The sequence below is a fragment of the Meles meles genome, chromosome 17 (assembly GCF_922984935.1).
Source record: "Meles meles chromosome 17, mMelMel3.1 paternal haplotype, whole genome shotgun sequence".
NCBI lineage: Eukaryota > Metazoa > Chordata > Mammalia > Carnivora > Mustelidae > Meles > Meles meles.
Genome location: NC_060082.1, coordinates 56,021,121 through 56,046,784, shown reverse-complemented (window position 1 = coordinate 56,046,784; position 25,664 = coordinate 56,021,121). Strand labels below are relative to the sequence as shown.

At 54.1% G+C, this 25,664-nt stretch overlaps 2 protein-coding genes across 3 annotated transcripts; both read left to right on the top strand.

Annotated features, from left to right (window-relative positions):
• Window positions 1–8,473: 8,473 nt before the first annotated feature.
• Window positions 8,474–10,444, top strand: LOC123927999 (protein FAM71A-like). Of its 2 annotated transcripts, XR_006815581.1 has the most exons (2): window positions 8,474–10,246; window positions 10,402–10,444. XR_006815581.1 is itself a non-coding variant. In XM_045983000.1 (1 exon), the coding sequence occupies exon 1, from the start codon at window positions 8,642–8,644 to the stop codon at window positions 10,085–10,087; it is 1,446 nt and encodes a 481-aa protein (XP_045838956.1). In that variant the 5' UTR covers window positions 8,474–8,641; the 3' UTR covers window positions 10,088–10,330. The 2 variants fall into 2 exon arrangements, 1 of the variants encoding a protein (XP_045838956.1); XM_045983000.1 differs by lacking the exon at window positions 10,402–10,444 and having other exon boundaries at window positions 8,474–10,330.
• Window positions 10,445–21,308: 10,864 nt separating this feature from the next.
• LOC123928022 (protein FAM71A-like) lies at window positions 21,309–23,286 on the top strand. The gene is made up of 2 exons (XM_045983050.1): window positions 21,309–23,081; window positions 23,237–23,286. The coding sequence occupies exon 1, from the start codon at window positions 21,477–21,479 to the stop codon at window positions 22,920–22,922; it is 1,446 nt and encodes a 481-aa protein (XP_045839006.1). The 5' UTR covers window positions 21,309–21,476; the 3' UTR covers window positions 22,923–23,081; window positions 23,237–23,286.
• The last annotated feature ends 2,378 nt before the right edge of the window (window positions 23,287–25,664 follow it).

The following is a 25,664-nucleotide window of genomic DNA, read 5'->3' as shown; positions in this document are numbered from 1 at the left end:
GAGGCTTAACCCACTGTGCCACCCGGGTGCCCCAAAAGTTCTTTAATGATTTCAAGTTGTTCTGATATTCCCAGGTCTCCGTTTGGCAGGTCAGCAAAGTGGAGTTCAGAGCATTTAAAGGACTTGCTCAAGGTGGAGGCGATGGTTCAGAGAGGGGTGAGGCAAGACCTTCCATGTATCACCGCCTGAGTGCTAGCTCGGCCTCCCGCAGGGAGCTGTGGAGGGGATGGGGAAAACAGGACAGGCTTGAGCACTCATCCCAACTCTAAATGACAGACACAAGGAGAGACGTGTGTTCAGGGCCCACGATCCATTCCGAGGAGGAGTTCCGGGGCATGGGAAGGAGTCTGAGGTCGGGGACGGGTTCACAGAGGAATCAGCAGCTTTAAGGGTGACTAGGGCTCTGCCAGGCGGAGGAAGTATGGGGAGCTCAGGGCACAGCATGGAGAGGTGCAGGTCGCAGACAAGAATGTGTGCAAAGGACAAAAACCTGAAACATCACGATGTGTTGAGCAATTACAGGCATTTCAGTACTGCCGGTTGGAGCCCAAGGGGACGTGAGGCTGGAGAATCAGGCAGCTGGATCTTGGGGCACCTGGGGTGCTGTGTGAACGTCTGGGCCCAGGGGAGCCATTGAAAGCCAGGGTGGACAGCTGGCGGCCGGGGGTCTGTCTGGAGACCGGCGATGCTCCAGGAAGCCGGGATTGTATTAATCCTGGCCAGAGAGGAAGAAACCTAATCCTGGGTGGCGTTGGGGAAACAGAAGGGGGCAGAGTCAGGACATGTTGAGAAGATGGCACAGGACAATTTTCCATCCCACATCCTGGAGGGACACGGAGCTCATGGCATAGGCTCAGCACTCATCTAAAGGAGGGAAAACAGACCAAAGGGGAAGTGCCCTTCCCCGCGGTGACTGTTGGTGGAAAGGGGATAGCAAGAAGAGAGGCTCCTGGAAGCAAGGAGGAATGTCTGAAGATATAAAACAGCTTCTCGGTGGCTAGGGGGTAAAACATCAGGATAAGGCAGCCAAAGGGAACCGGACAGGAGACGAGAGCTCCTTGAGCTGCCCCTTGTGCATCCGGGCAAGATGGATTCACACAAACCCTCCTCCACTGTACAGGTAAGTGTCGCCCAGTAGAGTCCCTTGTGGCCACATCCTGGTGCTACGGGCTATTGCTTGAATGATGGGAGCCGGGACTGACGCTAAGGGACAGTCACCCCTTCCCTTTGTCACACCACAATTGGCCTAATGCTAATCCCAGAGTTGTGAGCTGGGGTGGAGGTGGGGGGCGGGGAGTGGGTAATATCTCCCCTGCAGGCTGCATGGCTCCCAAGGCAGGGGAATGGCAGAGTGTGGAGTAGCCTTAAGACGGGGACCCTAGGAACTTGGGGGTTCCAACTCAAGGGGACAATGAGTGACCATCCAGAATAGGGGTAGGGTGGGATTAGTGTCGCGGTCTCTCTGCAGCCTGGAAGTCATTCGAGAAACAACTGTTGAGCACCTCCTCTGGGCAAGATCATTCATGTATACACACACATACCAGGAGCGCACATCAGGGCGTGGTGGCGGCCTTGGGTAGTGTATAGGAGGAGGCGTCAGAGAAGGGAAGGTCTGAGCAGAGAGATGATGGAGAACGAGGACGACCTGGGAGCTTGGGGGTCTTGGGCGATGTTTCTAGATGACAGGCAAGAACAGCGCGCCCAAGATATCATGTGTTTAGGGGATAGGGTGGGGGAGGGCAGTGGGAAGGGGGTGAGGGTGTGTTGGGAAATGAGGCTGGAAGCGGAAATGAGACCACGGCATGAAGGAGAGACCGGGAATGCTCCATAAAGCCCTGGACCCCATGATCTTCATTGCTGCAAATGGGACCTGTAATCCAGAAAGGAAGGGCACATAGAGCTGGATTTTCCTGGAGCAGAAGAGCAGGAGAACTTACAATGCGTTATGGAGGTTCATGTTTCCCACCCTCTGTAAGTGGGCGTTTTCCCACAAGTGTGCGGAGGAAATGGTACCACTCATCTTGGGGGCACCCGGACGACCCAGCCAGTTGGCTGTGGCGGCCGGGAGCCCCATGTGACACCCCAGTATGCCTTTCCCATGTTGCCGTTTGCTACATGTGCCGGGACCTGCAGAAGTCTGGGAAAGATCTTTCTAGAAATGCGCTTGCGTGCACGCAATACAGTTGGCAGCACGGAGCCTCGGAGAAGCACCTTCCTTCGAGGGCTGGCCTCTTTCCCCCAGTTTCAGTTGCTGCTGACCACGTCGCCCCTGTTTCTTTCTCCCACGGACATCGCCATAAACCCAGCACCTTGCCATTCGCAATTTACGTGAGATTAAAGAAGGAGAAATTCAAAGTCTCCTTTTCATTAAATTTAAGTTTAGAAATTGATTAAATTTAAAGTTGTTCATAATTAAATTGAATTAATTGAATTAAAATGAATTCAATTAATGGATTAATTTAAAAGTTTTTCGTAAAACTTTTTAGAAAGTTTGAAGCAAATCCTTTGCTTCGAGAGCATGTCCTTCCTCCTGTTTTTAACATTTGCGTTTGAGAGATAACATACATACGAGAAGCCCCCCTCGTGTTCTCTACCACCCCGGGGTAACCATTGTCCTAACCTCTGACCTCGGAGACTCATTTTGCTTCTTTTTGCACTTTAGGTAAATGGAATCACATTGTATGTATTCTTTGACTCTGGTTTCTTTCCCTCAACATCATAGTCATGAGAGTGGTCCATGACTTTTGTGGCAATTATTCCTTCTCCCAGCTATATTTCATTACAGACACATACTACAATTTATTGATTCATGAAGCCATTGGTGGGTGTTGCAGTTACTTCCAGTTTGGGGCCCCTAAGAATAGCGCTGCTATGAACATTGATACGCAGATCTTTGGGTAAAAATATGCATACGTTTCTGTCAGACATATACTTCGAAATGGAACTGAATATACACAAACGTTCAGTCCTACATGCTAATTCCACGGGGACCGTGCCATTCCGCGCTCCCACCAGGAGTGCGTGGGAGCTCTGCTGTTTCCACATCCTGGCCAACATGGGCTGTTGCTCATCTCTTTCCTTCTAACCAACCCGCTGGGATGGGTGCCTTTTCTCCCTTTCCCATGAAAATATACTTCTTAAACACATAATATGGTGACCTATAGGAAATGGTAACTTTGTCGTAATGCCCTGGATAGGCAAAGTTAGATGTTGGCTTCCCAATTGGTTTTGAAATCTCACACATCGCTGAGCTCTTAAAAGTCTTGTTCATCCATGTTTAAGGGTTTCTCGTGTTAAGGAAGCTCCTATTTTTATAAGCCTCTCCTACCATCCTTTTGCTTTATAACAAACTCCCCCCAAACTTTGTGACCTATAAAATGGTATCTCGTAGATTCTTCTACATCAAGATTTTGGGCAGGGCTCCACGGGGAGCGGTTTCCTCTGCTCCTCATGGTATGGAGTGAGGTGAATCAGAAGTCCGGGCTGGAGACTCAAAGAAATCCTCACTCACGTGTCTGGTGCCTTGCGGGAGATGGCTCTAAGCTGGGATTCTCCGCAGGAATGCCTACACGTGGCCTTCCTGGTGGTGGTCACGGGTGGTCAGATTGGCTTCCCTCAGAGCAAATATCTCAAGATAGCCAAGTGGAAGCTGCTGCTCCCTGAGCCTCAGAAGGCCCCCCACGGAACTGCTCCCTCATTCCACCGGCTACAAGTGAGTCCGAAGGGCAACCCAGGTTTTAAGGGAGAGAAATTGAACTTTTCCTTCTTCACAGGGCAACGACAAGACCACATTGCAAAAGGACGCGGGGGCGGCCATGGTAGTGTGGCCTTCTTGGGAAAACAAGATTTGCCACTCCCTCACCCCCCACTGTAACAAAGTCAGCCGGGCCGGCTGGACCTGAGGGGCCTGGGGTCACCGCGCCACCGCCGGGTCTCCTCCTTTCCCTCTCCTCAGCTCCCCTCTTACGTGCTTCCGTCTTCTTGATTTTCTTACCCCTTTCCTGTCCTCCCCCTTTCAGTTACTTGAACTCACAAGAACCCGCACTGGACATCTCTTGGTCCCCTTCTCCCTATCGCTCGCCACATGCCTTCAGGCTCATTGACCCCCGGGAAACAGAGAGAGTCCTGGGACACCTAGAACCCCACAGCCTGTCAGACCCAGAAGGATCTTGACTAATCCCAGATGTACTTGACATACGAGGAAGCTGAGGCCTAGAGAGGAGAGGGGCTTTCCCAAGGTCAGCGGCAGAGTTCCGGCCGGCACAGCCAAAACCTAGGCCATAGTGGGTCTCAAAGCATATCTACAACCTTTCCTTCCATTTCTGAGTTCCTGGAACTAAAGCCATCTGTTTCTGTTTCACGTCCACTCCCTCAACTTTCCGGTGTCATTGCGGCCTCTTGGCCGAGGGGCAAAATCAGAGAGGCCCCTCCCAGCCCTGGCCGGGGACCCAGCCTTCAGTGATGGACAGGGGGTCTTGTGGACGGACCAAGTCAGGCTTAGGGCAACCGGGCCCCCTCCAACCGACCGACCGGACCCAGACACAAGGGCTCCTTTCTGATGCTGAAATCCAAGAATCCTCTAAACTTGACCGGCAAGTAACAACCAGTTCAGCCAAGGCGCCCTTGCTCTATGCCTGCACACAAAGGTATCCCTAAGAGGCGAGAAATAAAAGCGGGCTGGTCTGCCACGAACGTCTTTCTGGAGACAGAGAGTAGCTTCATTCCAGGTTCAGACTCCTGTGCACAGGAATGGGAAGCTTGCTCCTCTGAACTCCTGCGCGGTTCAAGTTAACCCCTGCGACACCAGTGTCCCGATGGGGCTGCTTTGCTTGCACACCAGGGACACTTGCCAATCTCTAAAGATCCAGTGGGTGCTAGCGCCTGTTCGCCCCCGCTTGCAGGAGATAATCTGGTTTCTCTAAGGGGTGGGGGAGCATTTCTCGCATTTACCCTCCGGTTGTACGTGTAGGTGCCACCAATCAGCTGTTACGAAAACTCAAGACCGTTTTTTTTCAGCTGCCATGGACAATGAATTGGAGAGGAAGGAAGTGGGTGGTGGCTATGGCCAAAAACATTGATCCGAAAAGTAACACCGGTTATTGTTAGGGCCCGGGATCAAAGGAACGAGACTGACACAAAGCGAAAAGCAAGCAAAGCTTTATTTCGCGCCATGCCACAGAAACCAAACTGACCGGTAGGTGCCCGGGCCTTGCTGGGGGCCGCCGCCCTCTTGCCCTGGGGTCCCTCCTGGAGGCTCCCTGCCTCACCCTCACTGTACCACAGGCCGCTCGCTCCCCAGTGCGAGGCCGCTCCCGACCAGGCGGCGCTGCCGGCTCCTGACCAGGCTGCTCAGGGCGGCGAGGCTCCCAGCAATGTCGTTCCTGATGCTCCCGACGAGGAAAAGGGCGCTGTCACTCTCCACAAGCCCGACACTACCACTCCTACCACTCCCCTAAGGGCTCCCAAAGGCTCCCCTAATGCCTACTCTAAGGGCTCCCTCTACCCACGCCCCTCCCGCAGCCTCACAGACCAGCCTTTAGAGAGGTGGGGGAGCCCGGCCCACACACAGGTGGCCAATGGGATTGCAACTCACCTCAGTAAATATATGCATGCCCCGCTGATTGGCCGTCTCCGTCTAGCTGGCCTGGCCCCGCCTACAGCTATGCTTAGGGGAAAGGAAAGCTCCTTTTATCAAGGGCACTAAAGGCGGCTTACTTTTCTGTCGCCGAGTTTGTGTTTCGAAACTTGAATAAAAAAAGATGAATATGTACTTACCATCAAGTTGTTTAGTTCCTCTTGTACCACAGTCCCCGGAGAGGGAAGGTTGGGAGGATCTGCGAGAATTAACGGGATGGGGGCCTCCGCCAGAATCAGACAGCAGGTTTGCCAGTGTCTTTCCCTGCGGCTGCCTCCTGCTGGGGTGGTGACGTCACACTGCAGGGCGTGGAGAGTCCACCCCCTCTCCTGACCTCATCCTTGTCCCCTTGCCTTTCCCTGACATCTGGCCAGACACCTCTTTCAGAATTGAGAGTTCTACAGGATTCTGGCCCCAGGGCATTCTGGAATGAAAACTTGCACTTTCTGCCAAGAGCTAAAATGCTATTTTCCATCTTCATCCCACGTTCTCCCCATGGGCTTTGAACAAACCCTGGAAACCCAAACCCATATGAAGCCTTTCCTCTCCGTGCATCCCATACTCTGGTTGTGGTCAGTTTCTCTGTGTTTTCATGGATCTGCCTGAAGCCGGGACTCAGAAGAAGCCAGTTTGGCCCATAGAGCATCCTTCGGTGTTCTCATACTAGCTCTAACCCCAGAAGCTTCTCAGTTTGTCTTCTCAAAAACTGCTCTCAGGAAGGAATCTGCACCGACGCTTAAAGGGTCCGCTGAGGATGAATGATTACGACAGCTACAATTTACTGAGTTCCACGATAACGCTCAACACTTCACGTGCATTACCGCGTTGAATGCTCACAGCAACTCTTACCCCATTTTACAGCTGGGGACATGGAAAGCTCAGTCACACCACTGACCTTTCTAAAGGGCTCCAAGCAGGAATGTATATGTGCACTGTGTAAGAGAGAGAGAAACTACAACATAACGTTTACCGTCGTACCCACTCTCGAGAGAGTGAAACTCAGTACATTCACAGTGCGGTGAGACCATCCCCACTATCTAGTTCCAGACTTTTCATGCCCACCAAGTAAATCCTGTTCCTGTTCATTAAGCAGTCGCTCCCTACACTCCCCTCCCTCCAGCCCTAGTCAACCTCAAATCTAACATCTATCTATGGATTTGCCTCTTCTGGAACATTTCGTCGAAATGAAATCGTTCAGCATGTGGCTTTTTGCATCCGGCTTCTTGTACTTAGCATCCTACTTTCAGGATTCATCCCTGTTGGAGCACGTAGCACTTCCTCATTTCTTTTTGCAGCCGAATGACATCCCACTGTAGGGATAGACCACCTCGAATTTGTCCTTTCCCCTGTTGATGCACTCGTGTGTGCATTTGAACAGAAAGGCCTTTATTTTCAAGGAATGAATCCCAAATGTCGGATTTCGGGCATAACATCAAACCGGGAGATACGAGAGTTGGGAGCAGATAATCTTTCTAGAACTTTCAAGCAACAGTTCAGAAATCACTCACTCTGGGGCTAGCTGTGTGGGAGGGGCAGGAAGGCAGGACGTACGTACAAGGGCACATGCTCCCCACAGGCGTTGCTGCTTCCAAAGCACACCTGTTGCCCCAGGAGGCTGCTTGGCAAACTCTTGGAATCCCAGATGACCTCTCAGCACCCCCTTCCCAAGCCCCGCTTCATTGCACTGGAGGAGAAGGGACGAAAACCTGGGTGGGGCGCTCTTGAGAGAGAATAACCAGGTTTCCACAGATGGGCTGCTCGTGGAAGCACAAGCGAGGGGAGGAACCAAGATGCCCCCCCTGTAAAATTTAATTCCCAATTCAGCCCAGCCGCTGTCTGAAGTAGTGGCCTAGGTTCTCTCCACAACATCCATACACACAGGGAGTCGTGCAACTTCCCACAGTGCCTCAGAAAGGTCTTAAATCAGTCTGGTTGAAAACCTGTGGCTGGGCCAAGCTGTGGGGAGCCAAGTACTATGGTGGTTCCGAACGAGGCTTTAGAAGCCGGTAGACCTGCCCGGAAACGTGGCCTCTACCACCATTAGTTCCGTGAAGTTGGGCTGATGATGTCACCTCCCTCTCCTCATAAAACGGGCCAGTGGGAACACTGCCAAACCTGATGGACTCTCATCGTCGTGTGTGGAGAACAGGGCCGGGTGCCTAGGGGAGGCCGTTTTTCTTGTCATCCTTCAGGGCTGTTAATGGCTGTTAGCAGCCACGTCTACTGCCATCTTAGGACGGAACAGGTTAAGCATCAAGACTGCCAGTTCTGGGTTCTTGGATAAGATGAAACCAAGAGCTCAAACGGTTCAAACGTATCCCATCGCCTTATAGTCATTCCTAGAGATTGTGTCCAGGCGCTGAATCTTCCGAATTTGGGGGAGGGAAAAAAAATTCCCCGCACAAAATTGTTCCATTTGAAGCCCTTTTTATTTGGATACCCGCCTGGGTCCCTGGCAGGGTGGGCCTGTCCTCTGTGGGGGCAGGGGGGCACTTGGGGGGAGGATGACGGCCCTGCCCTGAGGGGGTGTCTGCGGGATGACAACAAAGGGGTATGTGCCGGTGACAGGTCACAAAGGGCAGCAGAGGATAAATAGGGCTGCGCAGGGTGCGGGCTGAGACAGAGGTTAGTCTCACCAGGACTGCAGTTCCCAGTTCGCAGTTGGCAGCCTATCAGGAAGATTAAAAAGTGAGGGACAGAGGTGAGGTGGGGGAGCCGCCGTCCAGCTCTATACCCTTGCAGAGCTTCAGTCTGAGGTCCAGGCACCCACCAGCGTCCCCGCGGTCACCCTCAGGGCCCCCCACCCTGACCCCTGTCTCCGGGAGGTTCTGAGCCAAAGCGGGGCCTGTGGCCTGTGGCCTGAGGGGCGCGGTGGGTTTGGGACCCCGCCACAGAGCCAGCCCAGTGCCGCAGGAGCGGGGCTGCACCCTCTGCCAACACAACCAGGCGGAGGAGGACAAGCTCCAGGGACCAGCCCCCAGATCAAGCCCACCCCCTGCCTGGCCCATGTCTCCATCCACTCGGCCACCCCATCACAGGGTGCACAGCGCCTCCGGGGTGGGCATGTTCGACACCGCCATGGGGAAACTCCAGCGACAGCTGCGCAGGGGAGAATACTATCTCTTAAAAAACACACCCCTGTTTGAAAGTGACTTTATTGAAATAACAAAGAAAGGGGAAGTCGTCGACGTGCACCACCGAGTCGGAATGGTGACCGTGGGCATCGCATCCACCAGCCCCGGCCTCCCGAGCCCAGATGTCATGCTGCTGGCCCGCCCGGACACCGGCTGTGAAGAGGACTCCGACCGGGGCCAGACCACCAAGGGAAAAGGCCGCAAGGCTTGGGGGACCCTGGAGCTCACCAGGCTCCTTCCCTTGAAGTTTGTGCGGATCTCCATTCATGACCGCGAGAAACAACAGCTGCGCCTCAAGTTCGCCACCGGCCGCTCCTGCTACCTGCAGCTGAGCCCCCCTCTGGATGCACGCGAAGACCTCTTCCCCTACTGGGAAAAGCTCGTTCACCTCCTGCGGCCGCCAGTGGACAGTCACAGCAGTACCTACGCCATTCCAGCGGAGGACAAGCTGGGCATGCCCCTGTGTGAACAACAGGACGGGTGGTACCCAGCAGGGGCAGATTTCCAAGGAGAAGGGCATCAGGACCAGGTCAGCGTCAGGAGCCTCCACGTGGACTCTGAGGTGGCCGGGGCCACCTCTGCAGCTTTCGCTGGCGGGGAGGAGATCTTTCAGGACCCCCCCACACCCAACAGCCTGTCGACTCTAGCTGCCCCAACAACAAAAGCTACCGGGCTCTACAGGGAGTCGGCAGCAGGGGCCAGGACCGAGGCGGGGGCCGCCGGGGAGGCCGCGGTGGCCGCGGCAGTGGCGGCCGCAGGGACAGCGGCAGAGCTCGCAGCGGGGGAGGCCCGCCTACGCCTGCCGTTCGCCGGGACCGGAGCTGCCGGCAAGCCTGCGGGAGACGCCGCTGCGGACGGGTCGGAAGGCCAGCTCCTCTCGGACGCGTCGAGCTCGGCGGGCAGTGGGGAGCCGGCGGGAAGGCCGCTCCGCAGGGAGCGGAGGGAGCGCAAGGAGCGCCGGGAGGAGCGAGCCTCCCGCAGTTCCGGCCACCGCAGGGCCGCCGAGAGCCGTCACAAGGCCCCGGGGAACAACATCACCCCGAAGGCCTCCAGCCGCTCCTTAGGCGGCCACACAGCCGCGCCGGAAGACAAGAAGGACGAGGGCCTCCGCAGCCCCGCGCGCCGCAGGCGCGCCCCCGACGACGCCGTCAGCCCCGCCCCCGACGACGCCACCAGCCACGCCCCCATCGCCGAGGAGGCCGGGACCTCCCACAAGTCGGGGCGGAGCCTCCCCGCTGGCAGCTGGGCCTCAGGCACCAAGACGCTTGGCAGGATCCGCGGGTTCCTGAGGAACCTGAGAGCCAGGCTCACTGCCTGAAGCCGGGCCTCCCCACGCGGCAGAGGCGCGTACACGTCGAAGACAGCGGAAAAGAGCGGCATGGAGGCCCTCGCCGACGCGGCGGAGAGCCGCCACGGCTGGGAGAGCGCGGGGAGCGGGACGTCTGAGCTCATGCAGACATTGACTCGAAGCCCATGAGTAAGACCCAGAGATCTCCGCAGCTGGGGACGTATCCCCGGAGACCCCATTCTAGCTCCCCTCACTGGAATATTTCATTTTTTTTTTAAAAAACGTTAGTGAATAAAAATATACCAATCTGACAATGGCCTGCTGCGTTCTGTTTGAATTTCTAGGTCCTGCAGCCCAGTAGTGACCTCACAGCGGGGCCGCCACCTAAGACCCAAGGGTCCAGTCGAGGACCGCCCCCACCTCACAGCCATGCTCAGAGCCAAAGCATCCTGCCTCAAGGCCTGTCTGGCTTGTTTCCTGGGGCCACAGCTGAAAGTCAAAGTATGGCCCAGAAAGCTCACCTCCCCCATTTCGTTCGGTTTACAAATGTTCCTAAGCCCTGAAGGTCCGTAGACGGGACAAAGAAAGAACGGGGGGACTCCCCATGTCTACAGGCTATTCAGTGGAGGGAAGAGGGGAGCAGCAGCCTCTGCTGGCAATAGACTGAGAACCTGTAAATACCCAGGGTATATACCCAGGAAAGAACTTGCCAAGGCAGCGAGAACACTTAGAGCAAAAAGGAGCCCAACACCGCAAGCAGCCCAAACTACCATCAACACAGCTGACAACAGAGTGCGATGTGAGAGAGAGAAAACGTGCAACAGTGCGCAGCGGCGTACCCTGGCCTACGATAACAACCTATTCTGTGCTACGAGGACGTGGAGATGCAACATGGCGGGTTAGGGGAGTAGGAGAAGACTACATGAACCGAGATGGGATTGGGAGAGAGACAAACCATAAGTGACTCTTAATCTCACAAAACAAACTGAGGGTTGCTGGGAGGAGGGGGGTGGGGAGAGGGGGAGGGGGGTTATGGACATTGGGGAGGGTATGTGCTATGGTGACTGCTGTGACGTGTGTAAACGTGGCGATTCACAGACCTGTACCCCTGGGGATAAAAACACATTATATGTTTATAAAAAAAATAAGAAAAAAAAAAACCTATTCTGAGGCTGTAACCTATTCCACCTATAGAATAATTCAAAAACAAGATCGAAAGTACATGTGGTACAAAAAATAAAATTAAATTAAATTAAAATTAAACTTTTAAAAGTACGCGTGGGACAAAAACAAGGGAACAGTGCACACAAAATTCAGGACAGTGTGGAAAAAGCAAGACAGGATCGCGAGGCGAAGACCGGGCTTTCAGCGCTGTTGGAAATGTTCTGTTCGGCCATCAGATCTCTGCAGTCTGAATGGTCCGAGAAACGCCGGGGCAGTTGTGATGAAATTACTGCTCCAGACATACCCAGGCCTTCCCTTACGTTTTCACTCTTATGTATGCGCAGAAGTGTTTGTCTTATGTCCGGAAGGTCTGGTCTCTTTAAACTGGGTTCTGGGTTCTTGTAATAATTTACCTACGGTAAATGTAATCTCTGTCTTACAGATAGGAGCACTGAGGCTCAGAAAAGTGAACTTGTTCCTATGGCACAGTGGAACCTTTGCAGAACAGTGACCCACTCCTTTAGGCAAAGCGTTTCCACCACTGTGTTCCCAAACTCTGCACCGAATGTACCAGATTAAGGGGAGGGAGGGATGGGAGCTGGGGGACTCCTGGTAGTGAGCCACTGCGAGCTGGCTTTTGAATTTCAGTGAGTTCACAGCCGTCAGCTGGTCTTATCTCAAGAGTGTCCAGACCACCCTGGAGCGGTGTCTGGCCCCCAGACTTCTATCCCCAGCCTCTGTGTGACCTGCCCTGCAGCCATAAACAGCCTGGGATTCCAGGGACCAGTCGGGAATCTCCCTACAATCCATTCCTCCCACCGCCACTAATTACACTTTGGTACGGAGAAACAATTGCAAGGGGTTTCTCCTTACCAAGTCTCCCCTTCAGAGTTCAGAAAACAAATCCTTAAACTTCACGTGAGGGAGAGTAGTCGTTAGGTCCCAGCATATGTGCTTGGCCCTTCCGTGTGATGAAGAGGGGAGTCTCTTCTCTTTGTAAAGGGAAGGGTGCTGGTGGCCATGGGGCGGGGGCACGGATGAGGAAGGAAAGGAGCCAGGGACCCCCACACAGTCACCGTTTCCTCGGGCCAAACCAGGTTCACAACCCCAGAATGGAGAATTATTGGAGTGAGTCAAGTTATTCTTAAAGGATAGAACAAGAACACGCCAAAGATTAGAAACGGTTTGGCCCTGTGAGGAAAACAACCTCGGGATCATTAACCCAGAGCTTCAGAGAAGACTCGTTGCTGCGGGGAGACAGAATTAATAGTTGACTCGTAACCAGCTTTTCCCTGGACTCAAGGCAGCGAGGTTACAAAAAGATCACATCCCATTCCTTTGACCCTCTGATTCCCACACGGGCAAGTGTAGGTAAACGCCAGTCTGGAATAAAGACAATCTGCTTAGCATTTGGCTGTTGAACAGCACTTAGCCGGTTAAAGTTCTTTTTTTTTTTTTTTTTTTTTAAGATTTTATTTGACAGAGAGAGATCACAAATAGGCAGAGAGGCAGGCAGAGAAAGAGGGGGGAAGCAGGCTCCCCGCTGAGGAGAGAGCCCCATGTGGGGCTCCATCCCAGGACCCTGGGATTATGTCCTGAGCCTAAGGCAGAGGCTTAACCCACTGTGCCACCCGGGTGCCCCAAAAGTTCTTTAATGATTTCAAGTTGTTCTGATATTCCCAGGTCTCCATTTGGCAGGTCAGCAAAGTGGAGTTCAGAGCATTTAAAGGACTTGCTCAAGGTGGAGGCGATGGTTCAGAGAGGGGTGAGGCAAGACCTTCCATGTATCACCGCCTGAGTGCTAGCTCGGCCTCCCGCAGGGAGCTGTGGAGGGGATGGGGAAAACAGGACAGGCTTGAGCACTCATCCCAACTCTAAATGACAGACACAAGGAGAGACGTGTGTTCAGGGCCCACGATCCATTCCGAGGAGGAGTTCCGGGGCATGGGAAGGAGTCTGAGGTCGGGGACGGGTTCACAGAGGAATCAGCAGCTTTAAGGGTGACTAGGGCTCTGCCAGGCGGAGGAAGTATGGGGAGCTCAGGGCACAGCATGGAGAGGTGCAGGTCGCAGACAAGAATGTGTGCAAAGGACAAAAACCTGAAACATCACGATGTGTTGAGCAATTACAGGCATTTCAGTACTGCCGGTTGGAGCCCAAGGGGACGTGAGGCTGGAGAATCAGGCAGCTGGATCTTGGGGCACCTGGGGTGCTGTGTGAACGTCTGGGCCCAGGGGAGCCATTGAAAGCCAGGGTGGACAGCTGGCGGCCGGGGGTCTGTCTGGAGACCGGCGATGCTCCAGGAAGCCGGGATTGTATTAATCCTGGCCAGAGAGGAAGAAACCTAATCCTGGGTGGCGTTGGGGAAACAGAAGGGGGCAGAGTCAGGACATGTTGAGAAGATGGCACAGGACAATTTTCCATCCCACATCCTGGAGGGACACGGAGCTCATGGCATAGGCTCAGCACTCATCTAAAGGAGGGAAAACAGACCAAAGGGGAAGTGCCCTTCCCCGCGGTGACTGTTGGTGGAAAGGGGATAGCAAGAAGAGAGGCTCCTGGAAGCAAGGAGGAATGTCTGAAGATATAAAACAGCTTCTCGGTGGCTAGGGGGTAAAACATCAGGATAAGGCAGCCAAAGGGAACCGGACAGGAGACGAGAGCTCCTTGAGCTGCCCCTTGTGCATCCGGGCAAGATGGATTCACACAAACCCTCCTCCACTGTACAGGTAAGTGTCGCCCAGTAGAGTCCCTTGTGGCCACATCCTGGTGCTACGGGCTATTGCTTGAATGATGGGAGCCGGGACTGACGCTAAGGGACAGTCACCCCTTCCCTTTGTCACACCACAATTGGCCTAATGCTAATCCCAGAGTTGTGAGCTGGGGTGGAGGTGGGGGGCGGGGAGTGGGTAATATCTCCCCTGCAGGCTGCATGGCTCCCAAGGCAGGGGAATGGCAGAGTGTGGAGTAGCCTTAAGACGGGGACCCTAGGAACTTGGGGGTTCCAACTCAAGGGGACAATGAGTGACCATCCAGAATAGGGGTAGGGTGGGATTAGTGTCGCGGTCTCTCTGCAGCCTGGAAGTCATTCGAGAAACAACTGTTGAGCACCTCCTCTGGGCAAGATCATTCATGTATACACACACATACCAGGAGCGCACATCAGGGCGTGGTGGCGGCCTTGGGCAGTGTATAGGAGGAGGCGTCAGAGAAGGGAAGGTCTGAGCAGAGAGATGATGGAGAACGAGGACGACCTGGGAGCTTGGGGGTCTTGGGCGATGTTTCTAGATGACAGGCAAGAACAGCGCGCCCAAGATATCATGTGTTTAGGGGATAGGGTGGGGGAGGGCAGTGGGAAGGGGGTGAGGGTGTGTTGGGAAATGAGGCTGGAAGAGGAAATGAGACCACGGCATGAAGGAGAGACCGGGAATGCTCCATAAAGCCCTGGACCCCATGATCTTCATTGCTGCAAATGGGACCTGTAATCCAGAAAGGAAGGGCACATAGAGCTGGATTTTCCTGGAGCAGAAGAGCAGGAGAACTTACAATGCGTTATGGAGGTTCATGTTTCCCACCCTCTGTAAGTGGGCGTTTTCCCACAAGTGTGCGGAGGAAATGGTACCACTCATCTTGGGGGCACCCGGACGACCCAGCCAGTTGGCTGTGGCGGCCGGGAGCCCCATGTGACACCCCAGTATGCCTTTCCCATGTTGCCGTTTGCTACATGTGCCGGGACCTGCAGAAGTCTGGGAAAGATCTTTCTAGAAATGCGCTTGCGTGCAAGCAATACAGTTGGCAGCAAGGAGCCTCGGAGAAGCACCTTCCTTCGAGGGCTGGCCTCTTTCCCCCAGTTTCAGTTGCTGCTGACCACGTCGCCCCTGTTTCTTTCTCCCACGGACATCGCCATAAACCCAGCACCTTGCCATTCGCAATTTACGTGAGATTAAAGAAGGAGAAATTCAAAGTCTCCTTTTCATTAAATTTAATTTAAGTTTAGAAATTGATTAAATTTAAAGTTGTTCATAATTAAATTGAATTAATTGAATTAAAATGAATTCAATTAATGGATTAATTTAAAAGTTTTTCGTAAAACTTTTTAGAAAGTTTGAAGCAAATCCTTTGCTTCGAGAGCATGTCCTTCCTCCTGTTTTTAACATTTGCGTTTGAGAGATAACATACATACGAGAAGCCCCCCTCGTGTTCTCTACCACCCCGGGGTAACCATTGTCCTAACCTCTGACCTCGGAGACTCATTTTGCTTCTTTTTGCACTTTAGGTAAATGGAATCACATTGTATGTATTCTTTGACTCTGGTTTCTTTCCCTCAACATCATAGTCATGAGAGTGGTCCATGACTTTTGTGGCAATTATTCCTTCTCCCAGCTATATTTCATTACAGACACATACTACAATTTATTGATTCATGAAGCCATTGGTGGGTGTTGCAGTTACTTCCAGTTTGGGGCCCCTAAGAATAGCGCTGCTATGAACATTGATACGCAGATCTTTGGGTAAAAATATGCATACGTTTCTGTCAGACATATACTTCGAAATGGAACTGAATATACACAAACGTTCAGTCCTACATGCTAATTCCACGGGGACCGTGCCATTCCGCGCTCCCACCAGGAGTGCGTGGGAGCTCTGCTGTTTCCACATCCTGGCCAACATGGGCTGTTGCTCATCTCTTTCCTTCTAACCAACCCGCTGGGATGGGTGCCTTTTCTCCCTTTCCCATGAAAATATACTTCTTAAACACATAATATGGTGACCTATAGGAAATGGTAACTTTGTCGTAATGCCCTGGATAGGCAAAGTTAGATGTTGGCTTCCCAATTGGTTTTGAAATCTCACACATCGCTGAGCTCTTAAAAGTCTTGTTCATCCATGTTTAAGGGTTTCTCGTGTTAAGGAAGCTCCTATTTTTATAAGCCTCTCCTACCATCCTTTTGCTTTATAACAAACTCCCCCCAAACTTTGTGACCTATAAAATGGTATCTCGTAGATTCTTCTACATCAAGATTTTGGGCAGGGCTCCACGGGGAGCGGTTTCCTCTGCTCCTCATGGTATGGAGTGAGGTGAATCAGAAGTCCGGGCTGGAGACTCAAAGAAATCCTCACTCACGTGTCTGGTGCCTTGCGGGAGATGGCTCTAAGCTGGGATTCTCCGCAGGAATGCCTACACGTGGCCTTCCTGGTGGTGGTCACGGGTGGTCAGATTGGCTTCCCTCAGAGCAAATATCTCAAGATAGCCAAGTGGAAGCTGCTGCTCCCTGAGCCTCAGAAGGCCCCCCACGGAACTGCTCCCTCATTCCACCGGCTACAAGTGAGTCCGAAGGGCAACCCAGGTTTTAAGGGAGAGAAATTGAACTTTTCCTTCTTCACAGGGCAACGACAAGACCACATTGCAAAAGGACGCGGGGGCGGCCATGGTAGTGTGGCCTTCTTGGGAAAACAAGATTTGCCACTCCCTCACCCCCCACTGTAACAAAGTCAGCCGGGCCGGCTGGACCTGAGGGGCCTGGGGTCACCGCGCCACCGCCGGGTCTCCTCCTTTCCCTCTCCTCAGCTCCCCTCTTACGTGCTTCCGTCTTCTTGATTTTCTTACCCCTTTCCTGTCCTCCCCCTTTCAGTTACTTGAACTCACAAGAACCCGCACTGGACATCTCTTGGTCCCCTTCTCCCTATCGCTCGCCACATGCCTTCAGGCTCATTGACCCCCGGGAAACAGAGAGAGTCCTGGGACACCTAGAACCCCACAGCCTGTCAGACCCAGAAGGATCTTGACTAATCCCAGATGTACTTGACATACGAGGAAGCTGAGGCCTAGAGAGGAGAGGGGCTTTCCCAAGGTCAGCGGCAGAGTTCCGGCCGGCACAGCCAAAACCTAGGCCATAGTGGGTCTCAAAGCATATCTACAACCTTTCCTTCCATTTCTGAGTTCCTGGAACTAAAGCCATCTGTTTCTGTTTCACGTCCACTCCCTCAACTTTCCGGTGTCATTGCGGCCTCTTGGCCGAGGGGCAAAATCAGAGAGGCCCCTCCCAGCCCTGGCCGGGGACCCAGCCTTCAGTGATGGACAGGGGGTCTTGTGGACGGACCAAGTCAGGCTTAGGGCAACCGGGCCCCCTCCAACCGACCGACCGGACCCAGACACAAGGGCTCCTTTCTGATGCTGAAATCCAAGAATCCTCTAAACTTGACCGGCAAGTAACAACCAGTTCAGCCAAGGCGCCCTTGCTCTATGCCTGCACACAAAGGTATCCCTAAGAGGCGAGAAATAAAAGCGGGCTGGTCTGCCACGAACGTCTTTCTGGAGACAGAGAGTAGCTTCATTCCAGGTTCAGACTCCTGTGCACAGGAATGGGAAGCTTGCTCCTCTGAACTCCTGCGCGGTTCAAGTTAACCCCTGCGACACCAGTGTCCCGATGGGGCTGCTTTGCTTGCACACCAGGGACACTTGCCAATCTCTAAAGATCCAGTGGGTGCTAGCGCCTGTTCGCCCCCGCTTGCAGGAGATAATCTGGTTTCTCTAAGGGGTGGGGGAGCATTTCTCGCATTTACCCTCCGGTTGTACGTGTAGGTGCCACCAATCAGCTGTTACGAAAACTCAAGACCGTTTTTTTTCAGCTGCCATGGACAATGAATTGGAGAGGAAGGAAGTGGGTGGTGGCTATGGCCAAAAACATTGATCCGAAAAGTAACACCGGTTATTGTTAGGGCCCGGGATCAAAGGAACGAGACTGACACAAAGCGAAAAGCAAGCAAAGCTTTATTTCGCGCCATGCCACAGAAACCAAACTGACCGGTAGGTGCCCGGGCCTTGCTGGGGGCCGCCGCCCTCTTGCCCTGGGGTCCCTCCTGGAGGCTCCCTGCCTCACCCTCACTGTACCACAGGCCGCTCGCTCCCCAGTGCGAGGCCGCTCCCGACCAGGCGGCGCTGCCGGCTCCTGACCAGGCTGCTCAGGGCGGCGAGGCTCCCAGCAATGTCGTTCCTGATGCTCCCGACGAGGAAAAGGGCGCTGTCACTCTCCACAAGCCCGACACTACCACTCCTACCACTCCCCTAAGGGCTCCCAAAGGCTCCCCTAATGCCTACTCTAAGGGCTCCCTCTACCCACGCCCCTCCCGCAGCCTCACAGACCAGCCTTTAGAGAGGTGGGGGAGCCCGGCCCACACACAGGTGGCCAATGGGATTGCAACTCACCTCAGTAAATATATGCATGCCCCGCTGATTGGCCGTCTCCGTCTAGCTGGCCTGGCCCCGCCTACAGCTATGCTTAGGGGAAAGGAAAGCTCCTTTTATCAAGGGCACTAAAGGCGGCTTACTTTTCTGTCGCCGAGTTTGTGTTTCGAAACTTGAATAAAAAAAGATGAATATGTACTTACCATCAAGTTGTTTAGTTCCTCTTGTACCACAGTCCCCGGAGAGGGAAGGTTGGGAGGATCTGCGAGAATTAACGGGATGGGGGCCTCCGCCAGAATCAGACAGCAGGTTTGCCAGTGTCTTTCCCTGCGGCTGCCTCCTGCTGGGGTGGTGACGTCACACTGCAGGGCGTGGAGAGTCCACCCCCTCTCCTGACCTCATCCTTGTCCCCTTGCCTTTCCCTGACATCTGGCCAGACACCTCTTTCAGAATTGAGAGTTCTACAGGATTCTGGCCCCAGGGCATTCTGGAATGAAAACTTGCACTTTCTGCCAAGAGCTAAAATGCTATTTTCCATCTTCATCCCACGTTCTCCCCATGGGCTTTGAACAAACCCTGGAAACCCAAACCCATATGAAGCCTTTCCTCTCCGTGCATCCCATACTCTGGTTGTGGTCAGTTTCTCTGTGTTTTCATGGATCTGCCTGAAGCCGGGACTCAGAAGAAGCCAGTTTGGCCCATAGAGCATCCTTCGGTGTTCTCATACTAGCTCTAACCCCAGAAGCTTCTCAGTTTGTCTTCTCAAAAACTGCTCTCAGGAAGGAATCTGCACCGACGCTTAAAGGGTCCGCTGAGGATGAATGATTACGACAGCTACAATTTACTGAGTTCCACGATAACGCTCAACACTTCACGTGCATTACCGCGTTGAATGCTCACAGCAACTCTTACCCCATTTTACAGCTGGGGACATGGAAAGCTCAGTCACACCACTGACCTTTCTAAAGGGCTCCAAGCAGGAATGTATATGTGCACTGTGTAAGAGAGAGAGAAACTACAACATAACGTTTACCGTCGTACCCACTCTCGAGAGAGTGAAACTCAGTACATTCACAGTGCGGTGAGACCATCCCCACTATCTAGTTCCAGACTTTTCATGCCCACCAAGTAAATCCTGTTCCTGTTCATTAAGCAGTCGCTCCCTACACTCCCCTCCCTCCAGCCCTAGTCAACCTCAAATCTAACATCTATCTATGGATTTGCCTCTTCTGGAACATTTCGTCGAAATGAAATCGTTCAGCATGTGGCTTTTTGCATCCGGCTTCTTGTACTTAGCATCCTACTTTCAGGATTCATCCCTGTTGGAGCACGTAGCACTTCCTCATTTCTTTTTGCAGCCGAATGACATCCCACTGTAGGGATAGACCACCTCGAATTTGTCCTTTCCCCTGTTGATGCACTCGTGTGTGCATTTGAACAGAAAGGCCTTTATTTTCAAGGAATGAATCCCAAATGTCGGATTTCGGGCATAACATCAAACCGGGAGATACGAGAGTTGGGAGCAGATAATCTTTCTAGAACTTTCAAGCAACAGTTCAGAAATCACTCACTCTGGGGCTAGCTGTGTGGGAGGGGCAGGAAGGCAGGACGTACGTACAAGGGCACATGCTCCCCACAGGCGTTGCTGCTTCCAAAGCACACCTGTTGCCCCAGGAGGCTGCTTGGCAAACTCTTGGAATCCCAGATGACCTCTCAGCACCCCCTTCCCAAGCCCCGCTTCATTGCACTGGAGGAGAAGGGACGAAAACCTGGGTGGGGCGCTCTTGAGAGAGAATAACCAGGTTTCCACAGATGGGCTGCTCGTGGAAGCACAAGCGAGGGGAGGAACCAAGATGCCCCCCCTGTAAAATTTAATTCCCAATTCAGCCCAGCCGCTGTCTGAAGTAGTGGCCTAGGTTCTCTCCACAACATCCATACACACAGGGAGTCGTGCAACTTCCCACAGTGCCTCAGAAAGGTCTTAAATCAGTCTGGTTGAAAACCTGTGGCTGGGCCAAGCTGTGGGGAGCCAAGTACTATGGTGGTTCCGAACGAGGCTTTAGAAGCCGGTAGACCTGCCCGGAAACGTGGCCTCTACCACCATTAGTTCCGTGAAGTTGGGCTGATGATGTCACCTCCCTCTCCTCATAAAACGGGCCAGTGGGAACACTGCCAAACCTGATGGACTCTCATCGTCGTGTGTGGAGAACAGGGCCGGGTGCCTAGGGGAGGCCGTTTTTCTTGTCATCCTTCAGGGCTGTTAATGGCTGTTAGCAGCCACGTCTACTGCCATCTTAGGACGGAACAGGTTAAGCATCAAGACTGCCAGTTCTGGGTTCTTGGATAAGATGAAACCAAGAGCTCAAACGGTTCAAACGTATCCCATCGCCTTATAGTCATTCCTAGAGATTGTGTCCAGGCGCTGAATCTTCCGAATTTGGGGGAGGGAAAAAAAATTCCCCGCACAAAATTGTTCCATTTGAAGCCCTTTTTATTTGGATACCCGCCTGGGTCCCTGGCAGGGTGGGCCTGTCCTCTGTGGGGGCAGGGGGGCACTTGGGGGGAGGATGACGGCCCTGCCCTGAGGGGGTGTCTGCGGGATGACAACAAAGGGGTATGTGCCGGTGACAGGTCACAAAGGGCAGCAGAGGATAAATAGGGCTGCGCAGGGTGCGGGCTGAGACAGAGGTTAGTCTCACCAGGACTGCAGTTCCCAGTTCGCAGTTGGCAGCCTATCAGGAAGATTAAAAAGTGAGGGACAGAGGTGAGGTGGGGGAGCCGCCGTCCAGCTCTATACCCTTGCAGAGCTTCAGTCTGAGGTCCAGGCACCCACCAGCGTCCCCGCGGTCACCCTCAGGGCCCCCCACCCTGACCCCTGTCTCCGGGAGGTTCTGAGCCAAAGCGGGGCCTGTGGCCTGTGGCCTGAGGGGCGCGGTGGGTTTGGGACCCCGCCACAGAGCCAGCCCAGTGCCGCAGGAGCGGGGCTGCACCCTCTGCCAACACAACCAGGCGGAGGAGGACAAGCTCCAGGGACCAGCCCCCAGATCAAGCCCACCCCCTGCCTGGCCCATGTCTCCATCCACTCGGCCACCCCATCACAGGGTGCACAGCGCCTCCGGGGTGGGCATGTTCGACACCGCCATGGGGAAACTCCAGCGACAGCTGCGCAGGGGAGAATACTATCTCTTAAAAAACACACCCCTGTTTGAAAGTGACTTTATTGAAATAACAAAGAAAGGGGAAGTCGTCGACGTGCACCACCGAGTCGGAATGGTGACCGTGGGCATCGCATCCACCAGCCCCGGCCTCCCGCGCCCAGATGTCATGCTGCTGGCCCGCCCGGACACCGGCTGTGAAGAGGACTCCGACCGGGGCCAGACCACCAAGGGAAAAGGCCGCAAGGCTTGGGGGACCCTGGAGCTCACCAGGCTCCTTCCCTTGAAGTTTGTGCGGATCTCCATTCATGACCGCGAGAAACAACAGCTGCGCCTCAAGTTCGCCACCGGCCGCTCCTGCTACCTGCAGCTGAGCCCCCCTCTGGATGCACGCGAAGACCTCTTCCCCTACTGGGAAAAGCTCGTTCACCTCCTGCGGCCGCCAGTGGACAGTCACAGCAGTACCTACGCCATTCCAGCGGAGGACAAGCTGGGCATGCCCCTGTGTGAACAACAGGACGGGTGGTACCCAGCAGGGGCAGATTTCCAAGGAGAAGGGCATCAGGACCAGGTCAGCGTCAGGAGCCTCCACGTGGACTCTGAGGTGGCCGGGGCCACCTCTGCAGCTTTCGCTGGCGGGGAGGAGATCTTTCAGGACCCCCCCACACCCAACAGCCTGTCGACTCTAGCTGCCCCAACAACAAAAGCTACCGGGCTCTACAGGGAGTCGGCAGCAGGGGCCAGGACCGAGGCGGGGGCCGCCGGGGAGGCCGCGGTGGCCGCGGCAGTGGCGGCCGCAGGGACAGCGGCAGAGCTCGCAGCGGGGGAGGCCCGCCTACGCCTGCCGTTCGCCGGGACCGGAGCTGCCGGCAAGCCTGCGGGAGACGCCGCTGCGGACGGGTCGGAAGGCCAGCTCCTCTCGGACGCGTCGAGCTCGGCGGGCAGTGGGGAGCCGGCGGGAAGGCCGCTCCGCAGGGAGCGGAGGGAGCGCAAGGAGCGCCGGGAGGAGCGAGCCTCCCGCAGTTCCGGCCACCGCAGGGCCGCCGAGAGCCGTCACAAGGCCCCGGGGAACAACATCACCCCGAAGGCCTCCAGCCGCTCCTTAGGCGGCCACACAGCCGCGCCGGAAGACAAGAAGGACGAGGGCCTCCGCAGCCCCGCGCGCCGCCGGCGCGCCCCCGACGACGCCGTCAGCCCCGCCCCCGACGACGCCACCAGCCACGCCCCCATCGCCGAGGAGGCCGGGACCTCCCACAAGTCGGGGCGGAGCCTCCCCGCTGGCAGCTGGGCCTCAGGCACCAAGACGCTTGGCAGGATCCGCGGGTTCCTGAGGAACCTGAGAGCCAGGCTCACTGCCTGAAGCCGGGCCTCCCCACGCGGCAGAGGCGCGTACACGTCGAAGACAGCGGAAAAGAGCGGCATGGAGGCCCTCGCCGACGCGGCGGAGAGCCGCCACGGCTGGGAGAGCGCGGGGAGCGGGACGTCTGAGCTCATGCAGACATTGACTCGAAGCCCATGAGTAAGACCCAGAGATCTCCGCAGCTGGGGACGTATCCGCGGAGACCCCATTCTAGCTCCCCTCACTGGAATATTTCATTTTTTTTTTAAAAAACGTTAGTGAATAAAAATATACCAATCTGACAATGGCCTGCTGCGTTCTGTTTGAATTTCTAGGTCCTGCAGCCCAGTAGTGACCTCACAGCGGGGCCGCCACCTAAGACCCAAGGGTCCAGTCGAGGACCGCCCCCACCTCACAGCCATGCTCAGAGCCAAAGCATCCTGCCTCAAGGCCTGTCTGGCTTGTTTCCTGGGGCCACAGCTGAAAGTCAAAGTATGGCCCAGAAAGCTCACCTCCCCCATTTCGTTCGGTTTACAAATGTTCCTAAGCCCTGAAGGTCCGTAGACGGGACAAAGAAAGAACGGGGGGACTCCCCATGTCTACAGGCTATTCAGTGGAGGGAAGAGGGGAGCAGCAGCCTCTGCTGGCAATAGACTGAGAACCTGTAAATACCCAGGGTATATACCCAGGAAAGAACTTGCCAAGGCAGCGAGAACACTTAGAGCAAAAAGGAGCCCAACACCGCAAGCAGCCCAAACTACCATCAACACAGCTGACAACAGAGTGCGATGTGAGAGAGAGAAAACGTGCAACAGTGCGCAGCGGCGTACCCTGGCCTACGATAACAACCTATTCTGTGCTACGAGGACGTGGAGATGCAACATGGCGGGTTAGGGGAGTAGGAGAAGACTACATGAACCGAGATGGGATTGGGAGAGAGACAAACCATAAGTGACTCTTAATCTCACAAAACAAACTGAGGGTTGCTGGGAGGAGGGGGGTGGGGAGAGGGGGAGGGGGGTTATGGACATTGGGGAGGGTATGTGCTATGGTGACTGCTGTGACGTGTGTAAACGTGGCGATTCACAGACCTGTACCCCTGGGGATAAAAACACATTATATGTTTATAAAAAAAATAAGAAAAAAAAAAACCTATTCTGAGGCTGTAACCTATTCCACCTATAGAATAATTCAAAAACAAGATCGAAAGTACATGTGGTACAAAAAATAAAATTAAATTAAATTAAAATTAAACTTTTAAAAGTACGCGTGGGACAAAAACAAGGGAACAGTGCACACAAAATTCAGGACAGTGTGGAAAAAGCAAGACAGGATCGCGAGGCGAAGACCGGGCTTTCAGCGCTGTTGGAAATGTTCTGTTCGGCCATCAGATCTCTGCAGTCTGAATGGTCCGAGAAACGCCGGGGCAGTTGTGATGAAATTACTGCTCCAGACATACCCAGGCCTTCCCTTACGTTTTCACTCTTATGTATGCGCAGAAGTGTTTGTCTTATGTCCGGAAGGTCTGGTCTCTTTAAACTGGGTTCTGGGTTCTTGTAATAATTTACCTACGGTAAATGTAATCTCTGTCTTACAGATAGGAGCACTGAGGCTCAGAAAAGTGAACTTGTTCCTATGGCACAGTGGAACCTTTGCAGAACAGTGACCCACTCCTTTAGGCAAAGCGTTTCCACCACTGTGTTCCCAAACTCTGCACCGAATGTACCAGATTAAGGGGAGGGAGGGATGGGAGCTGGGGGACTCCTGGTAGTGAGCCACTGCGAGCTGGCTTTTGAATTTCAGTGAGTTCACAGCCGTCAGCTGGTCTTATCTCAAGAGTGTCCAGACCACCCTGGAGCGGTGTCTGGCCCCCAGACTTCTATCCCCAGCCTCTGTGTGACCTGCCCTGCAGCCATAAACAGCCTGGGATTCCAGGGACCAGTCGGGAATCTCCCTACAATCCATTCCTCCCACCGCCACTAATTACACTTTGGTACGGAGAAACAATTGCAAGGGGTTTCTCCTTACCAAGTCTCCCCTTCAGAGTTCAGAAAACAAATCCTTAAACTTCACGTGAGGGAGAGTAGTCGTTAGGTCCCAGCATATGTGCTTGGCCCTTCCGTGTGATGAAGAGGGGAGTCTCTTCTCTTTGTAAAGGGAAGGGTGCTGGTGGCCATGGGGCGGGGGCACGGATGAGGAAGGAAAGGAGCCAGGGACCCCCACACAGTCACCGTTTCCTCGGGCCAAACCAGGTTCACAACCCCAGAATGGAGAATTATTGGAGTGAGTCAAGTTATTCTTAAAGGATAGAACAAGAACACGCCAAAGATTAGAAACGGTTTGGCCCTGTGAGGAAAACAACCTCGGGATCATTAACCCAGAGCTTCAGAGAAGACTCGTTGCTGCGGGGAGACAGAATTAATAGTTGACTCGTAACCAGCTTTTCCCTGGACTCAAGGCAGCGAGGTTACAAAAAGATCACATCCCATTCCTTTGACCCTCTGATTCCCACACGGGCAAGTGTAGGTAAACGCCAGTCTGGAATAAAGACAATCTGCTTAGCATTTGGCTGTTGAACAGCACTTAGCCGGTTAAAGTTCTTTTTTTTTTTTTTTTTTTTTAAGATTTTATTTGACAGAGAGAGATCACAAATAGGCAGAGAGGCAGGCAGAGAAAGAGGGGGGAAGCAGGCTCCCCGCTGAGGAGAGAGCCCCATGTGGGGCTCCATCCCAGGACCCTGGGATTATGTCCTGAGCCTAAGGC

What these genes read in the sequence shown, in the direction of transcription:
- LOC123927999 (XM_045983000.1), top strand. Translation starts at nt 8,642, where the DNA reads ATGTCTCCATCCACTCGGCCACCCCATCACAGGGTGCACAGCGCCTCC.
- LOC123928022 (XM_045983050.1), top strand. Translation starts at nt 21,477, where the DNA reads ATGTCTCCATCCACTCGGCCACCCCATCACAGGGTGCACAGCGCCTCC.